This window comes from Physeter macrocephalus, chromosome 18 (assembly GCF_002837175.3).
Source record: "Physeter macrocephalus isolate SW-GA chromosome 18, ASM283717v5, whole genome shotgun sequence".
NCBI lineage: Eukaryota > Metazoa > Chordata > Mammalia > Artiodactyla > Physeteridae > Physeter > Physeter macrocephalus.
The window spans coordinates 29,676,543-29,701,780 of NC_041231.1; the positions used below are offsets into that span (position 1 = coordinate 29,676,543).

The 25,238-nt window shown below is 41.5% G+C and overlaps 1 protein-coding gene across 10 annotated transcripts in view; it reads left to right on the forward strand.

Annotated features, from left to right (window-relative positions):
* Positions 1-25,238, forward strand: part of ADAMTS9 (ADAM metallopeptidase with thrombospondin type 1 motif 9) — a 231,858-nt gene that overhangs the window by 60,510 nt on the left and 146,110 nt on the right. For all 10 annotated transcript variants that reach the window (XR_008615619.1, XM_055079382.1, XM_028478511.1 and 7 more), the window contains 9 exons: positions 6,817-6,983; positions 7,076-7,205; positions 7,779-7,905; positions 15,050-15,260; positions 15,741-15,905; positions 17,710-17,874; positions 21,330-21,449; positions 24,064-24,168; positions 24,301-24,468. Coding sequence is in view for 9 of the 10 variants with exons in the window: in XM_055079382.1 (XP_054935357.1) it covers positions 6,817-6,983; positions 7,076-7,205; positions 7,779-7,905; positions 15,050-15,260; positions 15,741-15,905; positions 17,710-17,874; positions 21,330-21,449; positions 24,064-24,168; positions 24,301-24,468 (1,358 nt within the window). In the remaining variant the exon portion in view is untranslated. The remainder of the gene's footprint in view (positions 1-6,816; positions 6,984-7,075; positions 7,206-7,778; positions 7,906-15,049; positions 15,261-15,740; positions 15,906-17,709; positions 17,875-21,329; positions 21,450-24,063; positions 24,169-24,300; positions 24,469-25,238) is intronic.

Consider the following 25,238-nt stretch of genomic DNA (forward strand, 5'->3'; position numbering starts at 1 on the left):
AAAAAAAAAAAAAAAAAGTAAATAAAAATTTCTGTCTTCTTAGAACTTTTTAGTGGAAGGAGATAGACAATAAACAAGTAATAGAAGGTGATAAGTAAAATTAGAAAACAGAGCAGCATAAAGGAAATTGGGGTACTGAGAGTAGGCGGGAACAGTGGAGTTGAAATGCTTGAATTGTAGCGAGAGACAGTGGCTATCTAGGGGAAGAGCATTCCAGGCAGAGGGGACAGCCGATGTGAAATCCTTAAAAGAGGAATATGTCTAGTTTGTTCCAAGGATAGAGGGAGGCCAGTGTGGCTGGAGCTTTGTAAGCACAGAGGAGAGTCCCAGATGAGATTAAACAGGTATCAGGACTAGATCATATAGGGCCATATGATCATTGAAAGGACTTGAACTCTGAAAGACGAGGGTAGCTACTAGAGGTTTTGAATCAAGGAAAAACATGATATAATCATATTTATATTTTTAAAAGAGTACCCTGGCTGTTATGTTGAGAATAGATGAGGTCGGTGGGTAGGGTACAGGGTAGAAACAGAAAGATGGGTTAGAAAGCTATTGCAGTAGTCAAAGAGAGATGTTCTGGCGGCTTGTCCCCAAGTGGGAGCAGTGGAATTGGCAGTACACAGTCAAATTCTGGATATCTTTTGAGGGTAGAGCCATCATGATTAGTGGATGGGTTGAATATGGTGTACGAGAGAAAGAGAAGGGTCCAGGATGACTCCATGGTTTTGACCTGAGCAGTCACCATCAACTCAACTGAGACTTGTTCCTTATTTGTCCGTGTGACCACTAGTGTTTTAGGGTCAGAAGCTGTGTCTTTATATTTTTAGCTCCTGATATAAAGCCTTCACATGATATGAACTAAGTACATGATGGCTGAATTATTGAATAATTATTGCTCATGCTGTCTTCACTTACTGAGTACCTGCCATGTACTTAATGGGGGGACGGAATTATGATGGAAATATACAGAATCATTCCTTCTTTAAAGACTGTAAAATCTTACTTGGAATCAATTCTCAGTGGTTGCATCAGCTTTTCCTCACCCTAAATATCCAAATGAGTGGTACCTTTTAAAACAGTTAACAAAGTTCCTGAGGACCCTATCCAAATTATTTTTGGGGAATCCCACATTTCTCCTTCAACCACTGTGCACAACGGGTCAAGCATTTTTCTTCGTGGACTGGATTATAAATTAGAACCTGTGACTGCTGTGGCCTTACTATTTCCTAATTAAATCCAGCAGCATTGCATGCAGCCTCCTTTATTGGTTAATTTCCTGAGATCCAAACACCATGTTGAGCTGTTCCTTTCTTCTCATCGAAAAGGAGAAGGATTCTCCACTGTTATTCTCCTTCTTGGAAAAATAATCTCCTCCCAAGCAGCGGCCTCAGTTCAATTCAGCTTCATCAACCAGGTCAGGTGCCTGAACTGGGGAGGGCCTTCTGATATCCCTTTACTTCTCACTAGAGGTTTCTTAATCTCCTTGTAAAGAATGAAAGCAAAATTAAAGAAGATTTGTCATCTGGGACAGACAGTCTGAGGTAGTCATGGCTCTTTAATGGAATATTATGGGAAAGTTACCTGTTGGCCAAAGAACGTCTCTCTGGAAACAAATGAAAAGTCCAAGCAAAGATGGCGAGTCACAGTTCACCAAGCATGAAGGTCAAGACCTTAGAGCCTTTGAACCTTACAGTGGTTTCTTAACAAGTTAGGAGGAATATGATGTTGTCATCAAATCTGCCGTGTGTAAATGTTTACTCTTGGCTTGAAGGAAGGCGCAGCAAATGCTCTAAGAAGGTTTTAAAGCCCCCAGTTGAGTCTTGCTAGAGGCTAGTCCCAGCTGTTCGGTTGCTAAGCGATCATCTGTATACCTCACATTTTTTTTTCAAGGTCAGTCAAGCCATACTCTTTTCGCATGTGTTGGTGAAGGAGCAGTTTCCAGGAGAGAGGGCCTTTGTAGCAACCCAGCTCTGATGGGTGAAATGGGGGGGAAACCAACCCAGGAAATTAGCTCCCTAATCGCATTAGTGGGAGGTTGGGCAGTAGACTGTTGTTTTCAGGAAACTATTTGTTTCACAAGGTACCGAAGCAGAAAGTCTCCATGTCAAAGGTTATCCTTTCAGCCTAGACCCCTCCCTCCTGTTGGGTTAAAGCCAAGTTGCACCCAGTGCTACCATGTTCGTGTTTCTTTAGGAGAAAAAGGAGCCATTTCCATGGTGCTTATTTGTCTCCAGGACCCTTAGCCCTTGATTAATGGTGGCAGTGGGAAGACAGGAATCGATTCAGTTCAAGATAAAGCAGGAACTCCATTTCACCTGATGACTCCTATCTCCTTTCCTACTCACCATCTAATGGGATAAAGAGCATGCAGTGAAGGGTGAAATGCCCCCAGGTCAGCATAAGCATGAGAGGAAGCCTGGAGACATTGGAAAGGAGCCCCAGAATTAACATAGGATAGATGATTGCTCTCTGAATACAGCCAGCACTGGATTATCGCTTAATTTACAGAACTGGCCTTGTGACATCTCATTTCCCCCCTTTTAGTGAAACATCAGCTGAGTAGCTAGCATGCGACTTCTTCACTTGAAAGAACTGGGTGATTTTTCTGGCAGCACATCCTGCCACCTCCATGTAAGTGACCCACGTTAGGAGGCAGCCTCAGGAGGCCTGAGGTGCCACAGAAACAACCTCGTCTCCAACCAGTGACCCACTGAAACTCCTACGTCTTGCATGGCTGGTGGGTCTCATGCTACAGGAGCTGCAGGGGAGGTGAGGTTGCCAGAGGTTTACACTGACGGGGAAACAGTTATTTGGCTGGAAGCTCTCTGTTCTCCTTGTCACGAATGTCAGGTTCCATCAGTCACTTGTTCTTTCGACATCGTTGACTGAGCACCTACTGTGGACTGAGATCTTTCTTAGGCTTAGAAAAGTGCATTTTTAAATGTTGGCTTTACTTAAAGAGGCTCATGCAGTCTAGCAGAACAAATAACTTAAATTTTTAAAAATCTGTAGCTAAACATATTGGCTTTCAACTTGTACATAAGATAAAGAACGCCTGAATTCATTCACTCATTTCATGGATATTTGGTGACCTTCTTCTTAGAAAACTTTAGCGGTTAACAGGCTCTGGAGACACACTTCCATGATTAGAAGTCACCTGGCCTCAGAAAATATTTTAATAATGTTTAAGTCATGCTTTTCTTATTCATGAATTAAGCAAGTGTAAATGTGTGACGAGGAGACACTGCATTTGAAGGCATTTTGACCTGCCAGCTACCAAATCCTCTATGCACTATCCTGTTTTAATGTCTGTAACAATTCTATAAGAAATCCATTATACAGAGGACGAAACTGAGGCTTAGAGAGGTTGAATAACTTACTCAAGGTCACATGAACAGAAAATGGGAAAAGAGTTAAAATCCTTATTGGTCTGACCTCAGCCCCTGTACCCTTAACCACTTCACTTTACTACCTCCATATAGAAAAATATGTAGCTGACCTGGGAATGAACATGACTGGGAGTTGAGGTTTATTGGTGGGAGTGAATGGTGAGGTTGGAAGAATAGGTCATGATGAGATTTGTAAAGATACAGGAAGGTGATGCGAAGGAGTTTGAGCTGCGTTCTATTGGTAGTAGGGACAATCAAAGGATTTTGGATCAAGAAGAAGAAGCCAGCATCTTGGATTGCCTATTTTAAAAGATTATCTTTTTTTTTTTTTTTTCGTGGTATGCGGGCCTCCCTCTGCTGTGGCCTCTCCCGTTGCGGAGGACAGGCTCTGGACGCGCAGGCTCAGCGGCCATGGCTCACGGGCCCAACCGCTCCGCGGCACGTGGGATCCTCCCAGACCGGGGCGCGAACCCGGTTCCCCTGCATCGGCAGGCGGACGCGCAACCGCTGCGCCACCAGGGAAGCCGAAAAGATTATCTTTTTAAAAGCTTTTTTTTCCTGTGTCACCACTTTCTTCCCAACCATTTCAAATGAAGGCATCTTACTTTTACCTCAGGGTCAAGATGGGGCTTCTAAGGTAGGAGTTCTGGTAGATGAAGCGCAGGTTTAGGGATCAAATTTGATGCAATTAATTCCTGATCCTGTGAAGAGCAGTCCTTGCATCAGTGTAGTGCCCAGCTGGGTGAACTCTGTGAGGTTCCCATGTCCTCGAAAACAGGGACACTACTGCTACTGAGCCACAGGGAATATTCAGAGCTTCATTGCGGCCTTCATTAATTTCCACATAAGGGTATGCTGTCTACTTCCCCTAAATCCTCTCAACCTCTTCCACATATGCATTGCTTCTGGTCTACTTCTGGTGAAAGACAGTGCGTCACCTGCATCAGTGAAGGGCAGGTTAGGATCTGGCAGGCACCTAAGATAACCTGGCTCCCCCCCACCCCACCACCAAGACAGATGTCATTAATGATGCTGAGACACGATGCTGTCAGGGAACCCTGTTCTGCGTAGTTTCTTGAAGGGCTAGTACCAAGTGATTGACATTTTTGTCTGGGAGGACACCTGTTTGCCAACCCTGGGTCAAATTTCCACATTCCTTTTATTCACCGAAATACATGGCCTGTGCATTTCAAGGGATCCTTCGCTGCCAAGATTTGCTAATCGTGCACAACTTACAGAAGGTAACTGGCCTCTTTCTAGTATTTTGTTTAGGGCTCAAATGTTTAATAGCTCTGCTTTCTTGAGTACCTGCTACATGTCAAGCTCAAAACATGGGAGAATTCATTATTCAAAGAGCAGTAGTACTGAAAAAAAAAAAAGGAATTTAAAATAAAACTAAACTTTCATAGTAAATACTGGGGGAAAGATATGATTGGGATATGATTTGATTTGATCATGATATGATTGGGATTTCATCTTGAGAAATTAATCAAAAAGTATGAAAATAAATTTTACTTTTTCTTATATTCAACAAAATTGTATTTTGATTTTAATCATGCCCACATTTTTAGAATGGAGAATAAGCAATTAATAAATATTTTTCCCTAAGTTTTCCGTCAAGTCATGTGATAGAGTGGTACATTCTTTGCTTAAAGTTTGAATTTGACAGTAAAATCTGAAAACGAGTCATTTTTTAAAAAGCTTCCTGAGGTTTTGATTCACTTTTCCAATAGTCTCTCTTGACACTTGGATAAGTAAATTATTCCTTCTGAAGCAGCTGTCATCTCATCTTCTTTGTCCATTTTTATTTCCTTTTCTTAAATGTCTAACTGGTCTAACTCTGTCATGTTCTCAGTTGGCCAATATTTTGGCACTTGACTCAAGCTGTTCTCTAACATTACTTGTTCAGCTTCACTGATTGTTGCATCTTTTGCAAGATTCACAGTAGATTCATTCATTCTTCCCCCAAAAAACTATTTTTTGAGCATCTACCATGTGTTCTTTCAGAAGCTGAGATATAGCTGTGAATAAAACAGTCCAAAAATCCTTGCTTACATTCCTGTTTGGGGAGAGAGAGCATAAACAAAGTGATATGGAGAAAAATTAAGGTGGGAAATAGGATAGGAAGGATGGAATCTGTGCTGCCAATGGGAGGGGCTTGCAGTTTTAAAAACAATGATCCAGGTAGGTTTTTTCATGTAACAGATTATCTCAAGATCTAGTGGCTTACAACAAGTATATACAGTGTCCCAGTTTCTGTGTGTCAGGAATCTGGGAGCAGCATAGCTGGGTGTTTCAGGCTTGAGGTCTCTCCTGAAGTGGCCGTGAAGACTTCAGTTAGGGCTGTGACCCTGTCCGAAAGCTTGACTGGGGCTAGCAGATCCACTTACCAGATGCCTCATGTAGATGCTATTGGCAGTAGGCTTTGGTTCCTCACTGCTTTTTGCAAGATGCCTCTCAATGAGGCTGCTTGAGTATCCTCACAACATGGCAGCTGACTTCTCTCCCAAAGCCAGAGATTCAAGGAAGAGCAAGGTGGAGCCCTAATGCCTTTGACCTGGCCTTGGAAGTCACAGTATCCTAGTGATTACACCAGTGCTACTATTATTACGTCAGTGCTACTCAGTGTGGGAGGGAACAACACAGGTGTGACTATCAAAAGGCCAGGATTGTTGGGGCCATATTGGAGGCTGGCTACCTCAGTGGGCCTCGCCAAGGAAGTGATATTTGAGCATCCTATTGGCTATGGATTTCTACATTTCAACTGTCTAAACAGAGACAACTAACAAAGATTCAGTAGGTTCAGCTAATTCTCATATGAAGTAGAAAGGGTTACTTGTGTGGGAACCAATTTTGTAAGTGTTCATTTTATTAATACGTATTTTTAAATCATAAAACTTTTTTTCTCTTAAATTGGGGTAATGTTGGTTTATAACATTATATAAGTTTCACATGTACAGCATTATATTTCTGCTTCTGTATATACTACAGCTTGCTCACCACGAAAAATTTAGTCTCCATCCCTCACCATCCAGTTGATCTCCTTTACCCTTTTTGCCCCCTGCCCCGCCCCTTCTCCTCTGGTAACCACAGCTCATTGCTTCCATCTGTAATTCTGCGTTTGCGGGGCTTGTATCACAAACCCCAGGCTAATTAGCACGGTTGTATTATATTTCTAATTTTCAAGGGCACCGTGAAGGGGAGGTGTTTTATCTCCACTTAAGAGATAAAGAGATCAAGACCGAGAGGAGGAAAGTGATGTCCCAAGCCACCAAGGCCACATAGTTGGCAAGTGGCAAAGTTCGGATTTGAGCCTGTGCGTGTCTGGCTGAAAAGTCTACATTCTTCACACTCTGGCTCTCTGCCTATCAAAGTATTACTTCAAGTGGCAGCAGATCAATGAATTCTCTTTTCTCATCTTTAGCTTTATCAAGCAGTAAAGGTGAATTCTTGCTAAATGGAGACTTTGTTGTCACAATGTCCAAAAGGGAAATCCGGGTTGGGAATGCCGTGATAGAGTACAGCGGGTCCGACAATGTAGTGGAAAGAATCAACTCCACAGATCGCATTGAACAAGAACTTTTGCTTCAGGTAAAAACTTGGCAGTGAGCCCATGCCCATTTTCTAACTCCAAGAATCACCAGGCCCATACACATCCTCTCCATTTTGTCTGCACATCCCAGGTGTTGTCCGTGGGAAAGTTATACAACCCTGATGTGCGCTATTCTTTCAATATTCCAATTGAAGACAAACCCCAGCAGTTTTACTGGAACAGTCATGGACCCTGGCAAGCATGCAGCAAACCCTGCCAAGGTATCTGCTTTTAGGTTGAGTTTGGGGGATTCAAGGTGTTTTTTATTTTTTTGGAAGCAGCCAAATACATGGAATCTATAAACCTTTCAATCTGCATGCATTTTCTAATCTTTCTCTGCATCTATCTGGTCCCTTTGGGATGGCAAGTTGAGCTGTTTAAGGGATTCAGGATGTGCTAGGTTTCCTCATTATGTGTGAAGCCAAGCAAAATCAGCTCTGCCAAACTGATTTTCCAGAGACGTAGATTTAGTAGTCGTATTATGTGACTTATCTTGTTTCCTTTTGTCCACAGTATGAGTTGTCAAACTACAGCCAGTGGGCCGAATCCAGCCCACTTCCTGCTTTTATAAATAAAGTTTTATTGAAACATGGCGACACCAATTTTTTACATTTGTAAGCGGCTGCTTTTGCCCTATAACAAGAGTTTAGTAGTTGCAACAGAGGTCATGTGGCCCACAAAACCAAAAATATTGACTATCTAACCCTTTACAGAAAATGTTTGCCAGTCCCTGGTCTAAATAGCTTTTGGGAATAGGCTACTCTGTCTGAATAATTTTTTTCCTCCTTGCTTAGGGGAGCGGAAACGAAAACCTGTTTGTACCAGGGAATCTGATCAGCTTACAGTTTCTGATCAAAGATGTGATCGGCTGCCCCAGCCAGCACCCATTACTGAACCCTGCGGCACAGACTGTGACCTGAGGTGAGGCCAGCGTTTCCTCACGGTCTTTAGTACTGAGTTGTGAGGGTTTTGTAGAAGGTCTCTGCATGTGAGAAGCAGGTGTGGTTGTTAGTCTTTAGACCCTCTTCCTTGTGTTTCAGTGAAATAAGCTTTAGCCAATTTTCCGTCCTTCTGAAACTGATTATCTAAGACATATACCTGCAGATTTCTTGTTCTTCTCCTGAGAATTAGAAACAACTACTAGAGTATGGCACTTGCCAAAAAAAGTTCTCATTTGACCCTCACAACTCGCTGCATAGGTATTATTATGAGGGAGTTACGTCAGACGCAAAAGTTTGTTTTGAAAGGCAACAGAAAAGAGGTAACTTCATCCATCAAGTTACCCGTAATGCTCTGTATCCACCCAGAGTGTTTATCACCCAGTATGAGAACTATTACATACGTGAAAGTTGCAACGCACTAATGTAGAGTTATGGAGGGAACTAGAAGAAAATTTATATAGAGATATCTAGATATACAAACAGTTCTATATTTAAGAAAAGTATGAAATCTGAGGCAAGAAATGGTGAGTGAATAGAGAATTATAAAGCTTTTCCATTTCTCTTGGTGAAAAGGAATACCTCTGAGGAGTTTTCTGCTCCATGTCTGTTGCCTCCCCTGCTTGCATTCCCTTAGATTTCACTTCCCCACTGACTGAATCCAGCTGGGGCTGGTAGAGTCTCAAAGGATCAATGCAGATACTGTGGAACACCTGCCTGCAGCACTGAGCATGCTTTTATAATCCCAAGGAAGGCGGGTTTGTACAAAGAACCACAAGTAATAGAACATGACCATTAAAAAAAAATGATTTTTGAAGAACCCTGTTTAAAGTTTATGCAAGGAGCACCAAGTTGAGGTGGAGATCATGTTTGAACAGTTTCTTCAAGAAACTAATATTTTACACTTCAATCAGATTCTAAAATAAGCTGCCATTAGTTGGTGATGATGCTGGCGAATTGGATGTTCTCCAGAGTTTCTCCTGCATTGGAAGCTTTCTGACAGAGAACAAAAATTAAGCAAATTGTACAAAGCGAATGCATTGAAAGGAAGCCTTGGATCCATGATACTTTTATGTAGAATTATGAAGAAGATCTCAACTGGATTTCTTTTCACTTTGTATTAATGGTTTACGTGGAGTTACATGATATTCAGAACTTGGTTAGAGAATAAAATACCAAGGGTAATAATAATAATAATAGCAGCAGCTACTTTTTGTGAGTACCTGTCATGTGTGTTAAATGCTACACATGCCTTGTCTCATTTAATCCTCCTAGTAGCCCTATGAAATGGCTCCTACTTGCCCCCACTGCCCAGATAAGGAAGCTGAGCCTCTGTGAGGTTAAGTGTCCTGCCTGGAGTCACTTAGCTAATAAGTGTTGAGCTTGTATTTGCACTTTCTGATTCTGTTTTTTATTAAAACTCATTTCACAATAACTAGGTAAATAAAGTCAGGTCTTAAAGTCTTTGCATTTCATATAGTAGGTATATCAAAGGTACTATTCTAAATTCCCCATTTGGAGAAAGCCACCTGTTTTTTTTAATACTTAACGTAAAAAAAGAAAAAATGGGCTTCCCTGGTGGCGCAGTGGTTGAGAGTCCGCCTGCCGATGCAGGGGACACGGGTTCGTGCCCCGGTCCGGGAAGATCCCGCATGCCGCGGAGCGGCTGGGCCCGTGAGCCACGGCCGCTGAGCCTGCGCGTCCGGAGCCTGTGCTCCCCAACGGGAGAGGCCACAGCAGTGAGAGGCCCGCGTACCGCAAAAAAAACCCAACACCTTAAACTCTGCTGATACCAAAGGAGGACAGTAGCTCAGGGAACCGGCTTGGGTGATAATAGCACCTCTGGCTGATTAAACAAAAGAAAGTGAAGGAATTTTAGCCATGCCTTTTGGTAGACGTGTCTACGGTAGAAGTGACAGACCTTGTTTGTGGGGGAGAATTTAGAAATGAAAAGAAAAAAAGGGGAAGTTTAGGATTAGTTTTTAAAGCCTCATAACTAGACAGGTGCATGCTCATGTCTGAAATTAAGTAGAAGATCTTATTGATTGATTGCACTGCACAGCTTGTGGGATCTTAGTTCCCCAACCAGGGATTGAACCCTGGCCCTCGGCAGTGGGCGCACAGAGTCCTAACCCCTGGACCCCCAGGGAAGTCCCTAGAAGGTTGTGTTTATATGTCAGCATTCAAGCTCATATTTTACTGGCATTTACAGATTGTTGGAAGAAAAAAGTTGTTTACTGAATAACAGGCAAATGCAGAAACTGAGCCCAAAGAAGGCATTACTGTCTGTCTTCTCTCTATCAACTTGACAGTGGCTGTTTTTATGATTTATACTAATAATGGCCAAGTATCTTTGTGCAAAACTGAAAGACCGGAGAGAAGATTAGTACTGGTTGCTCAAACTCTACAACTGTTTTTCCCAAAACATTTTTATGGAATGCTAGTTCAGCAGGATGATCCACGGCAAACCAGTATGTGTGAGAAGTATTACTGACTGTCTTCTCCACTATGTGAAGATTTGTAATTCAGATTAACATTCTGAAGGCCCTGAGACGTTCTGCAGTAGAGGAACTTGCTTAAATGAGTAGTTAGTTCCCCAAATTATTTAATGCCACAATGCCCTCACACCCACGGAGACATGCATTTTTTTCTGTTTCCACTTGTTAACAAACACTTTGCTTTTCTGCAATATAGTAACACATTACAATTGTTACATGACATGAATGAATGAATTCAGAACACTGAAGGTGAGATGACTTTCCAGTGTGATAATAAGTGAAGTAAGTGATAGCATTTTGAGAACTTTCCTAAAGCAGTGCTGTGACCTTTCCACAGACTACGCCACGTTCTCTGCCTGGGTTCTGGGGATTGTATGAATATCAGGGAAACTCTGGTACACTTTTCCAGCCCAAGCTGCTGGTGTGCTTTCTTGTAGGGGGCAGGATTCCTGGCTCCCTTATCCAGGATGGAAAATAACCCTTCCACGAGGAAATGATGATGAAGGCAAAGAGAAGGTAGCTGCGAATCAAAGGGCAGATGAAAGTTCCAGATGCCTCTGTTGAATTGGTCCACATTTTTTGCCTCACTTCCTTAGGGAAGTGAGAGTTTGCCCAGATTAAACTTTGACAGGATGAGATAAAGCACTGTTTTACAATCCCCATGTAACATGTTCCGGTTAGAAATAAATCCTCCAAATACTATGTCACTCTCATGGAAAATCTCAGTAGCCCACTTTACATGCCAAATGTAGGAGGGGGTCAACTCTGACCTACTTTTGAGCATTTGTGAGAAATTCCAAGATAAGCATGTGTCCAGTGCTCTTCTTCTCTTCCTGAGTGTAGAAGGGAGAACTCTTAGGGCATTGGGATTTGGCAAACCACGGAGTTTATAAGCAGGAGAGAATTAACGATCAAGAGCAAATTCAAATGAAGATTATAAAGAAATCATCCTTTTGGGATTGCTAAGTTTGATCAACGAAACATGTTTCAAGCTCATTTTTTAGACTGTTCTATTCATTTTAAGCATTTTTTTTTTCTTTTTTAAGCTCTAGCTCCGTTGCTGGAGCATTAAAAGAACCACTTGATTTATCAGTACATACTGAGCACCTACTGTGTGCCAAAAAAGTCTTATAGGTACTAGGGATATAAAGTTGACAAAAATTTGTAGATTCAAATCTACTTTTAAAAGTGAATAATCGTGGGACCAGAAGGGATGAATAGGTGGAGCACAGAGGATTTTTACGTCTGTGTGATACTGTAATGGTGGATATATATTCACTAAGCATATGTCTAAACCCATAGAATATATAACATCAAGAGTGAACCCTAGGGGCTTTCCCTGGTGGCGCAGTGGTTGAGAGAGTGCCGCGGAGCGGCTGGGCCCGTGAGCCACGGCCGCTGAGCCTGCGCTTCCGGAGCCTGTGCTGCGCAACGGGAGAGGCCACAACAGTGAGAGGCCCGCGTACCGTTAAAAAAAAAAAAAAGAGTGAACCCTAATGTAAACTATAGGCTTTAGTTGATAATGATGTGACAGCGTAGGTTCATCAGTTGTAACAGATGTCCCACTCTGGTGGGGAGTGCTCATGATGGGGAGGCTCTGCATATGTGGGGGCAGGGGTATGTGGGAAATCTCTGTACCTTCCTCTCAGTTTTGTCGTGGACCTAAAACTGCTCTAAAAAAAAAATTGTGGGACTTCCCTGGTGGTCCATTGGTTAAGAATCCGCCTTCCAATGCAGGGGACTTGCGTTCGATCCCTGGTCGGAGAACTAAGATCCCACATGCCGCCGGGCAACTAAGCCCGTGTGCCGCAACTATTGAGCCCACCCGCTCTGAAGCCCACGTGCCACAACGAAAGATCCCGTGTGCCGCAACTAAGACGCTCAACAGCCAAAAAAAAAAAAAATTGTATTTGAGTTATATAGACTATGGTCCATGGCTTCAACCAACTTATAGTCTTTATTCACAGATAATAATGTACACAGTTTAGCATACTTGAAATTCACAATTATAGTCCAAATTATCCATTCCTTTATTAATTCACAGGATGTTCACTGAGCATTTTCCAGCACAGGCCCACCTAAAGGAGGTTTCCTAGGGAGTGTTTCCAACAGTGATTCCCTGTTAAAGCAGCCTCCTTGACAAATGAAAGGCTGGGTTGCATGAACCTTTTAAATATAAAATTGCTTTTTTTGCTCTGCTGAATTCCAGTGGTTTTTTTTTTTTTTCTTTTTGGTTGCTTGAATTTCAGATTGACTGTATCGAGGGAGAATCTTCACAAACATAGAACCACTGACTGTCACTCTGTGACTTACGTGTACATTGGCAGCCGTGAAAAATACATGGAAATGCTGGTTTTAAATTGGATTTCAGTAACTGACTGTGGCTTTCATGGTATTTGAGTTAAGGAAGAAAACAGAGCTCAACTCTTCCATCAGTCGAGTCTCGATAAGACATATATATTTAATAGAAATGTCGATTTCTCCCCGTTGTTTATGCATAGGTGGCACGTGTCAGGGAAACTCTGGTACACTTTTCCAGCCCAAGCTGCTGGTGTGCTTTCTTGTAGGGGGCAGGATTCCTGGCTCCCTTATCCAGGATGGAAAATAACCCTTCCACGAGGAAATGATGATGAAGGCAAAGAGAAGGTAGCTGCGAATCAAAGGGCAGATGAAAGTTCCAGATGCCTCTGTTGAATTGGTCCACATTTTTTGCCTCACTTCCTTAGGGAAGTGAGAGTTTGCCCAGATTAAACTTTGACAGGATGAGATAAAGCACTGTTTTACAATCCCCATGTAACATGTTCCGGTTAGAAATAAATCCTCCAAATACTATGTCACTCTCATGGAAAATCTCAGTAGCCCACTTTACATGCCAAATGTAGGAGGGGGTCAACTCTGACCTACTTTTGAGCATTTGTGAGAAATTCCAAGATAAGCATGTGTCCAGTGCTCTTCTTCTCTTCCTGAGTGTAGAAGGGAGAACTCTTAGGGCATTGGGATTTGGCAAACCACGGAGTTTATAAGCAGGAGAGAATTAACGATCAAGAGCAAATTCAAATGAAGATTATAAAGAAATCATCCTTTTGGGATTGCTAAGTTTGATCAACGAAACATGTTTCAAGCTCATTTTTTAGACTGTTCTATTCATTTTAAGCATTTTTTTTTTCTTTTTTAAGCTCTAGCTCCGTTGCTGGAGCATTAAAAGAACCACTTGATTTATCAGTACATACTGAGCACCTACTGTGTGCCAAAAAAGTCTTATAGGTACTAGGGATATAAAGTTGACAAAAATTTGTAGATTCAAATCTACTTTTAAAAGTGAATAATCGTGGGACCAGAAGGGATGAATAGGTGGAGCACAGAGGATTTTTACGTCTGTGTGATACTGTAATGGTGGATATATATTCACTAAGCATATGTCTAAACCCATAGAATATATAACATCAAGAGTGAACCCTAGGGGCTTCCCTGGTGGCGCAGTGGTTGAGAGAGTGCCGCGGAGCGGCTGGGCCCGTGAGCCACGGCCGCTGAGCCTGCGCTTCCGGAGCCTGTGCTGCGCAACGGGAGAGGCCACAACAGTGAGAGGCCCGCGTACCGTTAAAAAAAAAAAAAAGAGTGAACCCTAATGTAAACTATAGGCTTTAGTTGATAATGATGTGACAGCGTAGGTTCATCAGTTGTAACAGATGTCCCACTCTGGTGGGGAGTGCTGATGATGGGGAGGCTCTGCATATGTGGGGGCAGGGGTATGTGGGAAATCTCTGTACCTTCCTCTCAGTTTTGTCGTGGACCTAAAACTGCTCTAAAAAAAAAATTGTGGGACTTCCCTGGTGGTCCATTGGTTAAGAATCCGCCTTCCAATGCAGGGGACTTGCGTTCGATCCCTGGTCGGAGAACTAAGATCCCACATGCCGCCGGGCAACTAAGCCCGTGTGCCGCAACTATTGAGCCCACCCGCTCTGAAGCCCACGTGCCACAACGAAAGATCCCGTGTGCCGCAACTAAGACGCTCAACAGCCAAAAAAAAAAAAAATTGTATTTGAGTTATATAGACTATGGTCCATGGCTTCAACCAACTTATAGTCTTTATTCACAGATAATAATGTACACAGTTTAGCATACTTGAAATTCACAATTATAGTCCAAATTATCCATTCCTTTATTAATTCACAGGATGTTCACTGAGCATTTTCCAGCACAGGCCCACCTAAAGGAGGTTTCCTAGGGAGTGTTTCCAACAGTGATTCCCTGTTAAAGCAGCCTCCTTGACAAATGAAAGGCTGGGTTGCATGAACCTTTTAAATATAAAATTGCTTTTTTTGCTCTGCTGAATTCCAGTGGTTTTTTTTTTTTTCTTTTTGGTTGCTTGAATTTCAGATTGACTGTATCGAGGGAGAATCTTCACAAACATAGAACCACTGACTGTCACTCTGTGACTTACGTGTACATTGGCAGCCGTGAAAAATACATGGAAATGCTGGTTTTAAATTGGATTTCAGTAACTGACTGTGGCTTTCATGGTATTTGAGTTAAGGAAGAAAACAGAGCTCAACTCTTCCACCAGTCGAGTCTCGATAAGACATATATATTTAATAGAAATGTCGGTTTCTCCCCGTTGTTTATGCATAGGTGGCACGTGGCCAGCAGGAGTGAATGTAGTGCCCGGTGTGGCTTGGGTTACCGCACTTTAGACATCTACTGTGCCAAATACAGCAGGCTAGATGGGAAGACCGAGAAGGTTGATGACAGTTTTTGCAGCAGTCACCCCAAACCAAGCAACCGGGAAAAATGCTCAGGAGAATGTAACACAGGTGGCTGGCGCTATTCTGCTTGGACTGAAGTAAGTTGGTTCTCACTCAGAGAGTCTTCTTCTTGGAGTAAGTCTGATTAGCTGATGATGGCTTCTTGCAGAGCTGCATTGAGAAATCGCATTTAGAGTACCATGGTTGATTTATAATGGCTGCCCCCATTAAAACTGCAGAAGAGTACCATGATTAATTTGTAATGTCTGATGTGGGCATGGCATGTGGAAAATTGGGAGTGGTGTGGAACAACTCAACGGAACACTTTTTTCATATCCCACAAGCTATGTCCAGTTTTGTTTTCCTTTGCCAGTTTGCTAATACTGACTTCGGTATAAACCTGGTAAATAAATTGATAACATAAACAGATACCCTTAAAATAACAACTAGAATTGACCAGGCTTTGTTGGTTGGTTGTTTCTTAAGGACTGGAAGAGACAAGCCAGCCTAGCCAGTATCTTGAGCATGCTTGATGAGAAACTCAGCAATAATTTTATTTCATTTTTTTGTCCTTTCAGTGTTCTAAAAGCTGTGAGGGTGGAACCCAGAGGAGAAGGGCTATTTGTGTCAACACCCGTAATGATGTACTTGATGATAGCAAGTGCACGCATCAAGAGAAGGTCACCATTCAGAAGTGCAACGAGTTCCCTTGTCCACAGTGGAAATCGGGAGACTGGTCAGAGGTGAGACGGGAAGGCTGTTATTTCCCCCAGCTCATCTCCGATACTCAATTCTGAGTCTCCCCCCAGGTCAGTTCAAGGCTAGACCAGCTGCACCTTTCTCCCACCTCCTCTTGAGGAAACAACTCCAGTCTTCCACCTGCCCCATGACTGTCTCACTGGACATGACTGGTCCACTGGCGACCTCAGAGTCACAGTGGGTTTATCTGGATCACCCGCCATAGTAGCTTCTGTTGGTGATTTTTGAAGCTCCAGCTCCTCACCTTCCCTCCTCTTTGAGCCCTGGCTAAGTTGCTATAAAGGAAATCAGGGCTTTCTTTATTAATTATAAAGCTGCATTGGCTTCGATCTGAAGTCAAAAATAAGATTCCCTGATTTCTTATCTTTGAAATAAGAGAATTAGACCCCAGTGAGTGACCTATTTGATTACCCATCTAGTCGCTAGTGGAAAACTTGGGAAAAAGAGAAAGGAGCAGGCTGAGAATTCCAGATTTATGCTTTGCTTGTCCCTTACCCGATGAAACATAAGGCTAACCCTCCATTGTGTAGCATAGGTGGCCCGAGGACAGCAGCTCGCTTTTATAGACAGTGTCAGTATTTCCTGGTGAGATTCTCACCGAGCAAGTGCCCCCCTCCACCTTTCTTCAGGGGAGCAAGTGGCAGGGGAACAGAAATTGCCTTATTTATGGGCCAAGTCAGGAATGTGGGGAAAGAGGTATTTCCCTGCTACAGCTTCTGCATCCATTCCCTTATCTCATCCGTGCAAGTGCAATATTAACTGTTTACTTTCAACATTGAATAAAATCTGAATCGTAAAAGAATACTATTAACACCTCTGAAATGGCAGACAAGTAACAGCGCATGTGATTAACAGTGTCTGACTCCTGGACAAATTAACAACAAACCTAGTTCTTATGTTCTATGTTAACTAAGTGGCCTTAGCTTCAATTCTAGTATTTAGTTAAAAAAAAAAAAAGATGAAAGAAGGTATTGGGTTTAAGTTCTACTTAGATAGCTAATACTAGCTAAAGTATCATCTCAAATTAAGTAACACACCTTTGCGACATACTTAATGAAATGGAAGTGGAAGATATCAAAGTATATATTCAGTATGATCCAACATTCCATAGCTAAAAAGACTGGGAAGAAAACAGCAAAATTTTAATAATAATAATTATCCCTAGGTAGGTAGTGAGATTTGGGATCATTATAGTTTTCTCTTTTATGTCTTTCTGTATTTCTCAAGTTTTCTACAATGAAAGTAGATAATAATGATGATTATATTTATTTATTTAGATTATATTTAAGACTCATTGAATGAGCATGTGCTAAGTACTTCACTTGGATTTTTCTTATTTAGTTTTCACAATTCCTGGCAGTAGGCATTTTTGTATTCCCTGTTGTACAGATGAGAAAATTGAAGTACAGGTAGATCACTTAGTATCCACAGCTGATTAAAAACCAGTATTAGGATTAAAAACTAGGTTAGTTTGACTCATAAATTCCCCACCCTTAACTCTTATGCTACCAAACCATAAATGCTGTTTTTCAGGATTTCAGAGCATGATGCTGTGTTAAGTTTATTCTGTGCTTGAAAGTGGCCCAGAGCCTGGATAAATACAGAATGAATGAACGAATGAGTGAATGCGTGAAAAGCATGAACCTTGATGTATTTACAAATTGCAACGACTGAGACGGATTGCTGTGGGAAAAGAGCACACCTGGTCCTGTTAATCAGTGACTAATCCCCGGGAACCACAGTACATTGTTCAGAAGTGACCCTGACTGGCTGTACCTTTTATTACAGTGCCTGGTCACCTGTGGAAAAGGGCATAAGCACCGCCAGGTCTGGTGTCAGTTTGGCGAAGATCGATTAAACGATAGAATCTGTGACTCTGAGACCAAGCCAGCCTCCATGCAGACCTGTCAGCAGCCAGAATGTGCGTCCTGGCAGGCAGGTCCCTGGGGACAGGTATTTTGAATGATAAAGTTCTTAACTACATTCTTTCCTTCTTATCTGGAGCGGGCCTGCAGAGGGACATTCCAGCGGCCGGGATTTAACCACTATGGCATGTGGCACGCACTGCACCTCCGTGGCGCCAAGTAATGGAAACCCTGCAACCATTTTGCCCCACTTCTGAGGGTTGCCGCTTGGCCTCCTGGAGCTGATTATTCCTTTTCCAGACCCACGTGCGTGTCTTCGCCCTTGGGTTAAAACTGTAGCTTGAGCACACACGAATTTGAACAAATTCACAACAGATCTCGTGCCTGGCTGATGTTATCTACTAGCGTGCAGCTGTGGGTCTGTTACAGAATGTGATCCAGCGCCAGTGTCTTTGGCAGGAGGGTCTGGACTGGGATTTGGAAGGGATGTTTTGGCTCCCAGTGTCATGATTCCTATGTTCACCTCTCATAAATTATTCAGACTTTTCAAACAGAATTAATTAGATCAAAGGTTACAGGAATCATCTCTCTTTGAAAGAATCTTTTCCAAGCCCCCAGTGTAGGTTTCACAGTCATTTGAACTGTTCTTAAAAGAGAGAGCGAAAGTCTCCCTTGGGCTTTCATTTAAGAAGCCACTACTCTTGGAATTAAGTCTTTCCTAATATAGAAGCAAAAGCGTTCAGGGTACTATTTAAGTAGCACTCCACGTTCCCAAGAGAAGCAGAGCAGCTGCTTGCTGTCACTTGTGTAATCTCTTTAAGAACGACTCTCCCTCCACCCTGTCCAGCCACAGCCTCTTCCCTAGCTTACGTCTTCATTTCCAACATGCATGCAGTAAATGAGAGCAGCTTTATTACTACACCCTTAGAATTTCTATCGTTCACATTGGCTCTTCCTCTCCATTACACAGCATCCTTGGTCAGAATGGTTGATCATGTTTGATCACACTTATTAAACAGGGGGAGTCCACTCATGCCCCAGATCTTGCCTCCTTTTTGTCTATATCTGCTAGCTCTTGTAAATAATAACAGGAGGAGAGCACAGCTCAGGGCCACTGTTAAGATTTGAGTATAACATCTTTTAGAACTAAAAGGCCTATTTTTTTATGTGTGTTTATACCAGGTCAGTCCTAGCCAGAAATTTGTCCTTCCTTTGACTGAACATGCAATTCAGGGCAACAGACTGTTTCTTAAAATATTGAAGAATAACGCATGTTCATAAGAGAAGTTTTGCAAAAAGTAATTTAGCCGAAAGAAGAAAACCACACTCTTAGCTCTACACTGCAGAGTTAATACATTTATGATTGTCTCTTTATGTTTTAAAAACTAAAAATAAGATTGTATTTAATCAATTTTTTGTTAGTTGAAGTAAAACTCACGAAACAAAATTAACCATTTTAAAGTGAACAAATCAGTGGCATTTAGTACATTCAGAATGTCGTACAACCACCACCTCTATCTAGTTCCAAAACATTTTTGTCACCCCAAAATACTCATTAAGCAGTTACTCCCCATTTCCCCTTCACCCCTGCAGCCAACAGTCTGCTGTCTACCTCCATGGATTTACTTATTCTAAGTATTTCGTATAAATGGAATCATACAATATGTGACTGTTTGTGTCTCCAGCTTCTTTCACGTAGCATGATGATGTTTTTAAGGTTTGTCCATGCTGTAGCACACATATGTACCTCATTCCTTTTTATGGCTGCATAATATTCCATGTATGGATATACCGTAATTTGTTTATCCATTTATCCCTCTACAGACATTTGGGTTGTTTGCACCTTTTGGCTATTGTGAATAGTACTTAATTCTTCTATAAATGTTTGGTAGAATTCACCACTGAAGCCATCTGGTCCTGGACTTTTCTTTATTAAGAGGTCTTTGATTACTGAGTCAGTCTTTTTACTTCTTATAGGTCTGTTCAAATTTTCTGTTTCTTTTGAAGTCAGGTTTTGTGATTTTTGTGTTTCTGGGTAATTAGTGTGTGTTTGGAAATTTGTGTGTTTCATCTAGATTGTCTAACATGTTGGCATATAATTGTTCACCTTACTTTCATTATCCTTTTTTATTGCTGTAGAGTTTCATTTCTGATTTTAGTTGTTTGCGTCTTCTCTCTTTTTAGTCAGTGTAGGTAAAGATTTATAATTTGTTGATCTTTTTAAAGAGCCAACTTCTGGTTTTGTTGATTCTGTTGTTTTTCTATTCTAGTCTTTTTTTTTTTCCTTCTGCTAGTTTTGAGTTTAGTTTGTTCTTTTTCTAGTTCCTTAAGTTGTAAAGTTAGGGTATTGATTTGAGATCTTTTTTTTTTTTTTTTAGTAATATACGTGTTTACAGACAAATTTCCCTCTGAGCACTGCTTTTGCTGCATCTTTATATTTATTAAAACCTAAATTTTATGTTTTATTTTTGATTACATTCATCTGAAAGTACTTTCTAATTTCCTTTGTGATTTCCTGTTTGATCCACTGGTTATTTAAGACTCTGTTGTTTTATTTGCACATATGTGTGAATCTTTCAGTTTTCCTCCTGTTATTTCTTTCTAACTTCACTCCATTGTGGCCAGAGATGATACTCTGTGGGATTTCAGGGTTTTAAAATTTATTGAGACTTGTTTTGTGGCCTAATATGTGGTCTGTACTGGAGAATGTTCCATGTGCATTTGAGAGGAACATGTAATATGGCAGGGGGGCAATAAGCAAAAATGTCTCAACACTTTCCTACTGAAATTTGGCAGTAAGCACTCACCTAGTTGCTTTAAGTGTTTGATTAGCTTCCAGAGTTAAAAAAAAAAAAAAAAAAAAAGATTCTGCCATTTTTTGCCAGCTTAATAGTTGCTTCAGTGGAGGGATCGACTCTTGGAGCTTCCTGAACTGCCATTTCCATGACATCACTCCCTCTACTTATTGTTTTGTAGATGCTTTTTAAATCTAACAATTAGGCTTAGTGGCTACATTTTCCTTATGATCTGTTTGCCGTGGTGCATTTAATTGACTTTTAGTTCTTGCCTAGTTAAGTGGTTTCTAATATTTTGCCTTTTATAAATAATATTGCAAAGGCCATTCTTATGCAAAAATATTCATGCAAACTCTGATAATTGCTTTAGGAAAATTTTCCAGAAGTCAAATAAGAGCTATATAAAGTACCTGTTTTAGCCACAGCATTCTGCTAGGTAGAGTGTGAAAGATGTAAAAATGATTGAAATGTACTCCCCTCCTTTCAGGGGTTCACAGTCAAGGAACTGAACTCCTACAAACATAATTCCAATGGGAGGCAGAAATAATTCCGTGTAATATCTTGATAATCGATCAGTATAATTTGTACAGAGTAGGATTACCTGCTTTTACCTAATATCTTTGAGTGCCAGCCCTCTGGCCCACTATGATGGAAATATTTTTTCTCTTGTAGAATGTTATAGGTAAAGTTAGGGAAAGAGAACATTGGCTAGATTGTATATACTTTCTGTTTTATTTCTTTCCCCCAGTGCAGTGTCACTTGTGGACAGGGATACCAGCTAAGGGCAGTGAAATGCATCATTGGGACGTACATGTCAGTGGTGGATGACAATGACTGCAATGCAGCAACTAGACCAACTGATACCCAGGTAAATTTCCTTTGTCCAAGTCAGTTATTGGCTTTGGGCACTGATGCCAAAACTTCCCAGGAGCTCAGTCAAAACTGAAGTCCTTTCATAGTTAAGTATGTAGGTAGAGGAAACAGTAGACTAACTAAATTGTTCTGGATTTACCTATTTGTTACATTCTGGATCTAATATTTTGATGTACCAGTTTTGTTCTTCTCTGCTTATGGGAATTGTATGTAGACTTGATTCTGATCCTTATTGGGTGGCAAAGGTTGACTCTTTGGGCTGCTTTTCTTGAACTCAGATTTTTTGAATGATTTCAATGTAGGGTTTGGCAAATAGTATCATATGTTGAGGCTGCATGTGCTGGAGCTGGCTTGTTCCAGCTCACAAGCAATGGTTGGTAAATTTTCAGAAATTTTGCAAGCTGGTGGTTAAATTCAGCCATTATTAAAAATTGAAAATAAAAACCTATAAATAAATAGATGATATTAAAAATTAAGTTGAGAAATACTTTTCCCTTTCTAATTATTTTCCTGTAGTTTACTCTGATTTACATTACATTTGTACATATTTGTATGGTGGAAATTCTGTACAGTGGTAAGCTACTGCACATCCCTTTTTAACTCTGCGTTCATTGATATCAAGTTGGTAGCTGGAAATTGGCCATGGTGAGAGTACTTACACTACAGAAATCAGTAGTTGCTGTAATTCAGAGTTTAATTGATTGTTGTATTCATCGTTTAGGCTTAAAAAAGTGAGGGAACAGATGTTAATAATGCAGACTAAACTTTTAAAAGTCTTATTATCTGCAGCTGTTATGCTGTAAATAGCATAAAAAAATAAGGAAATATTTTTCTGGTATTTGAAAATTATTTTCTGGTTCAGCAAAGAAATTGTTCATGTCATTGGGTGAGTGAGTGAAGTTCTGACATACATCTTCATTGTTTCTCTTTCACGATACTCTTAAATGTAAACAAAATATCAACTGACATTCATGTCAGAACTACACTTGTCCAGCAACGATAACCATCGTTCAGCCACAGATTCAAGAGTTCAGCAAAAACAATAAAAGTATTCTGTGAGAATCAATTGGCTCTATGAAATTTAAAATAAAGAATTGTCTATTTTATTGTTATTTGTAAATTTTATGCTACACATTCTTTATATCAGAAACACTTATAATAAACAAGCATATATAAACATGCATAGGTGCATGTAATATGTGTGTATGTATATATGTATATACACATACATATCAATACACACTCATAAGCACGCCTTGTTTCTCTCGAGAGCTAGTTGGTAATCATTCACCAGCACACTATTCCATGTGGACCTTGATTTTGGCATCATTTGTGTAAGGAGAATATGTAAAGAGAAGGCTTGGGTTTGCAGATCAGCTTTGCTAATTGCAGAAGACAGGATTTGAACCCACACTACACCCAGAAGTTATGCTCTGAGGCCCCATCTGGCCACTGTACTGCCTCGTCTCTGAGTGCCCTCAATCTGCTACTTGGCAACATGTGTTGTTGACGGACGCAGAGTCTCAAAAAAGGAAATGAATATGGCAGTGTTGTTCATGCTGTCATTGCTGATCAGTTAACCAAACACCGCTTGTGACTTGTGTCATCTTTATTTTTTTTATTGAAATGTTCCAACCCACCGCATGATAAATGCCTGGGAATTAGCTGCGACATCTAAACCCACAGAAAGTAAGGTCTTAGCGACTCCCTTAGAGATTCACAACATACGTTTCTAAGTTATTCAGTAATATCCATGGACTGACTCTAGGGCAGCTCCTGCAGCTGCAGCATGTGAATAAATTTTTCACTGTGCGACAAATTCCCTGTGCCATGCTTTGGACCCCAGGCAGAGGAATAGGCAAGGTCTGAACCAAATAACAGAATTTCCTGTTCAGTTGGTAAGCTTCCTAAAGTCACTTCAGCGCTGAGCCTCCAGCACTTTGCACTGTGCCCAGGGCATCCTGGGCATTTAATAGGTATGTATTTAATCCAAGAACATTTGATAACCGCTGAGGCTGGGGGTGATTGTGAACAGGTGTGTACTTCCGATTTCCCATTTGGAAATCTGGGAATATTACCTACGCGTGGATCACCTCAATCCATCATAGGAATTGCCTCTGAGTGATTGAGGGGTGTGATATAAATTCTGGGCTTTGTGATATTGAATACACCTCTTGTATCTAGAGTTGACCTTCTTTGGGGCCTCAGGAGTTATCTGCGGGTACACTCGGAAAGCAAGTTCATGGTTAGCAAAATGTGGTTAGGAAGTGAATTGAAATGCAGGAACAGAGATTGGCCTGCAGAATGTTTCAAAAAATTAACAGTTAATCATTTTAAAAGGTTATGCTGCTCTTTGCTAAACTGTGTGTCATTTTACAATATCTTCTTCACACAAACAGGTAAATAAATGTGGTTTTGTATTAAGGCACCCACAAAGGGTCTCAGATTATATCCCATTTCACAGTTGAATTTGTAGTTGGGGCTGAGAGATGTCACGTGACTTGCCCCAAATCACCCAGAAGTCGGAGATCTTCGAGTTCTTAGTCCTTATATTTGTATACGCCATGACTGAATGGTAACTTTGGCTTTTTCTTCCCGTCCGCGTCTAGGACTGTGAATTACCATCTTGTCACCCTCCTCCCGCTGCCCCGGAAGCAAGGAGAAGCACACACAGTGCTCCAAGGACCCAGTGGCGATTTGGGTCTTGGACACCAGTAAGAACGGAAGAAGTAGAGAGGGTGGGGGGGAAGGCAGACGTTCTCTGACACGACTCGAGAAAGTAGGTTTCTATCCAGTGAGTGACTGTTTCAGATAACGTCTCTGCATTGTTTTATTCCAACACCCAGTGCTCAGCCACTTGTGGAAAAGGTACCCGGATGAGATATGTCAGCTGTCGGGACGAGGATGGCTCTGTGGCTGACGAGAGTGCCTGTGCAACCCTCCCTAGACCAGTGGCAAAGGAGGAATGTTCTGTGACCCCCTGTGGGCGGTGGAAGGCTCTGGACTGGAACCCGGTAAGCAAGTGAATTCTTTGGAATTGGGAGAGGACTGGGGGAGCTGAAAGGAGGATGACTAGTCGTGGGTCCCCAGGGTCAACGGGTACTGTTTTAGAATTGGACTTGGTTGTGAGATACTCTTCTCCGCGTATGTGCAGCTGGTATGAATCTTAGCCAGATGTGCAAGAAATGCACATTTTTTAAAAATGTGTAAATCAACTTAAAACCCCTTCAGCCCACATCCTGTTGGGCTGGTTGGAAAATGCAGTCTTAACTGAGCCAAGTCACATTAGAATGTAGTAGGCTTGTGGGGTACCAGAAGTATCAGGGAGAAGTGGGGGGAGTAAGGGGAGGGCCTCAACTTGCATCTGGGTGCCTCCTGCATCCCATGATCCCTTCAAGTCCTGTGCCTCTGGCTTCCCTGCCAAGAGTGAGAAGTAGGAACCCTCAGACAATTCTGGGGACCCAGCCGCCTGTGCACACCAGGAACCACCTGTGGACTTTTATAGAAGTAGAAAAATCTTTGTGTTCAGGTAACTCCTGCTTTCTGTCTTGCAAAAGCTCCCGAGTCCAGGAAATACAGAGCTTAGGACAGGTGAAGAGAATGGAGATGAATATCGCAATAAATACCATAATACATAAATGAAATTTGAGAGCTGGATTCAGAGAGAGCTGTGTAAAAATCCAGACATTGACATTAACTGGCTGCTTGACCTTGAGCAGTCTGGTGTTAGTCCTTGCACCTCAGTTTCTTCTGCTCTTAAAGGAGGCCAAAAAGAATATCTACC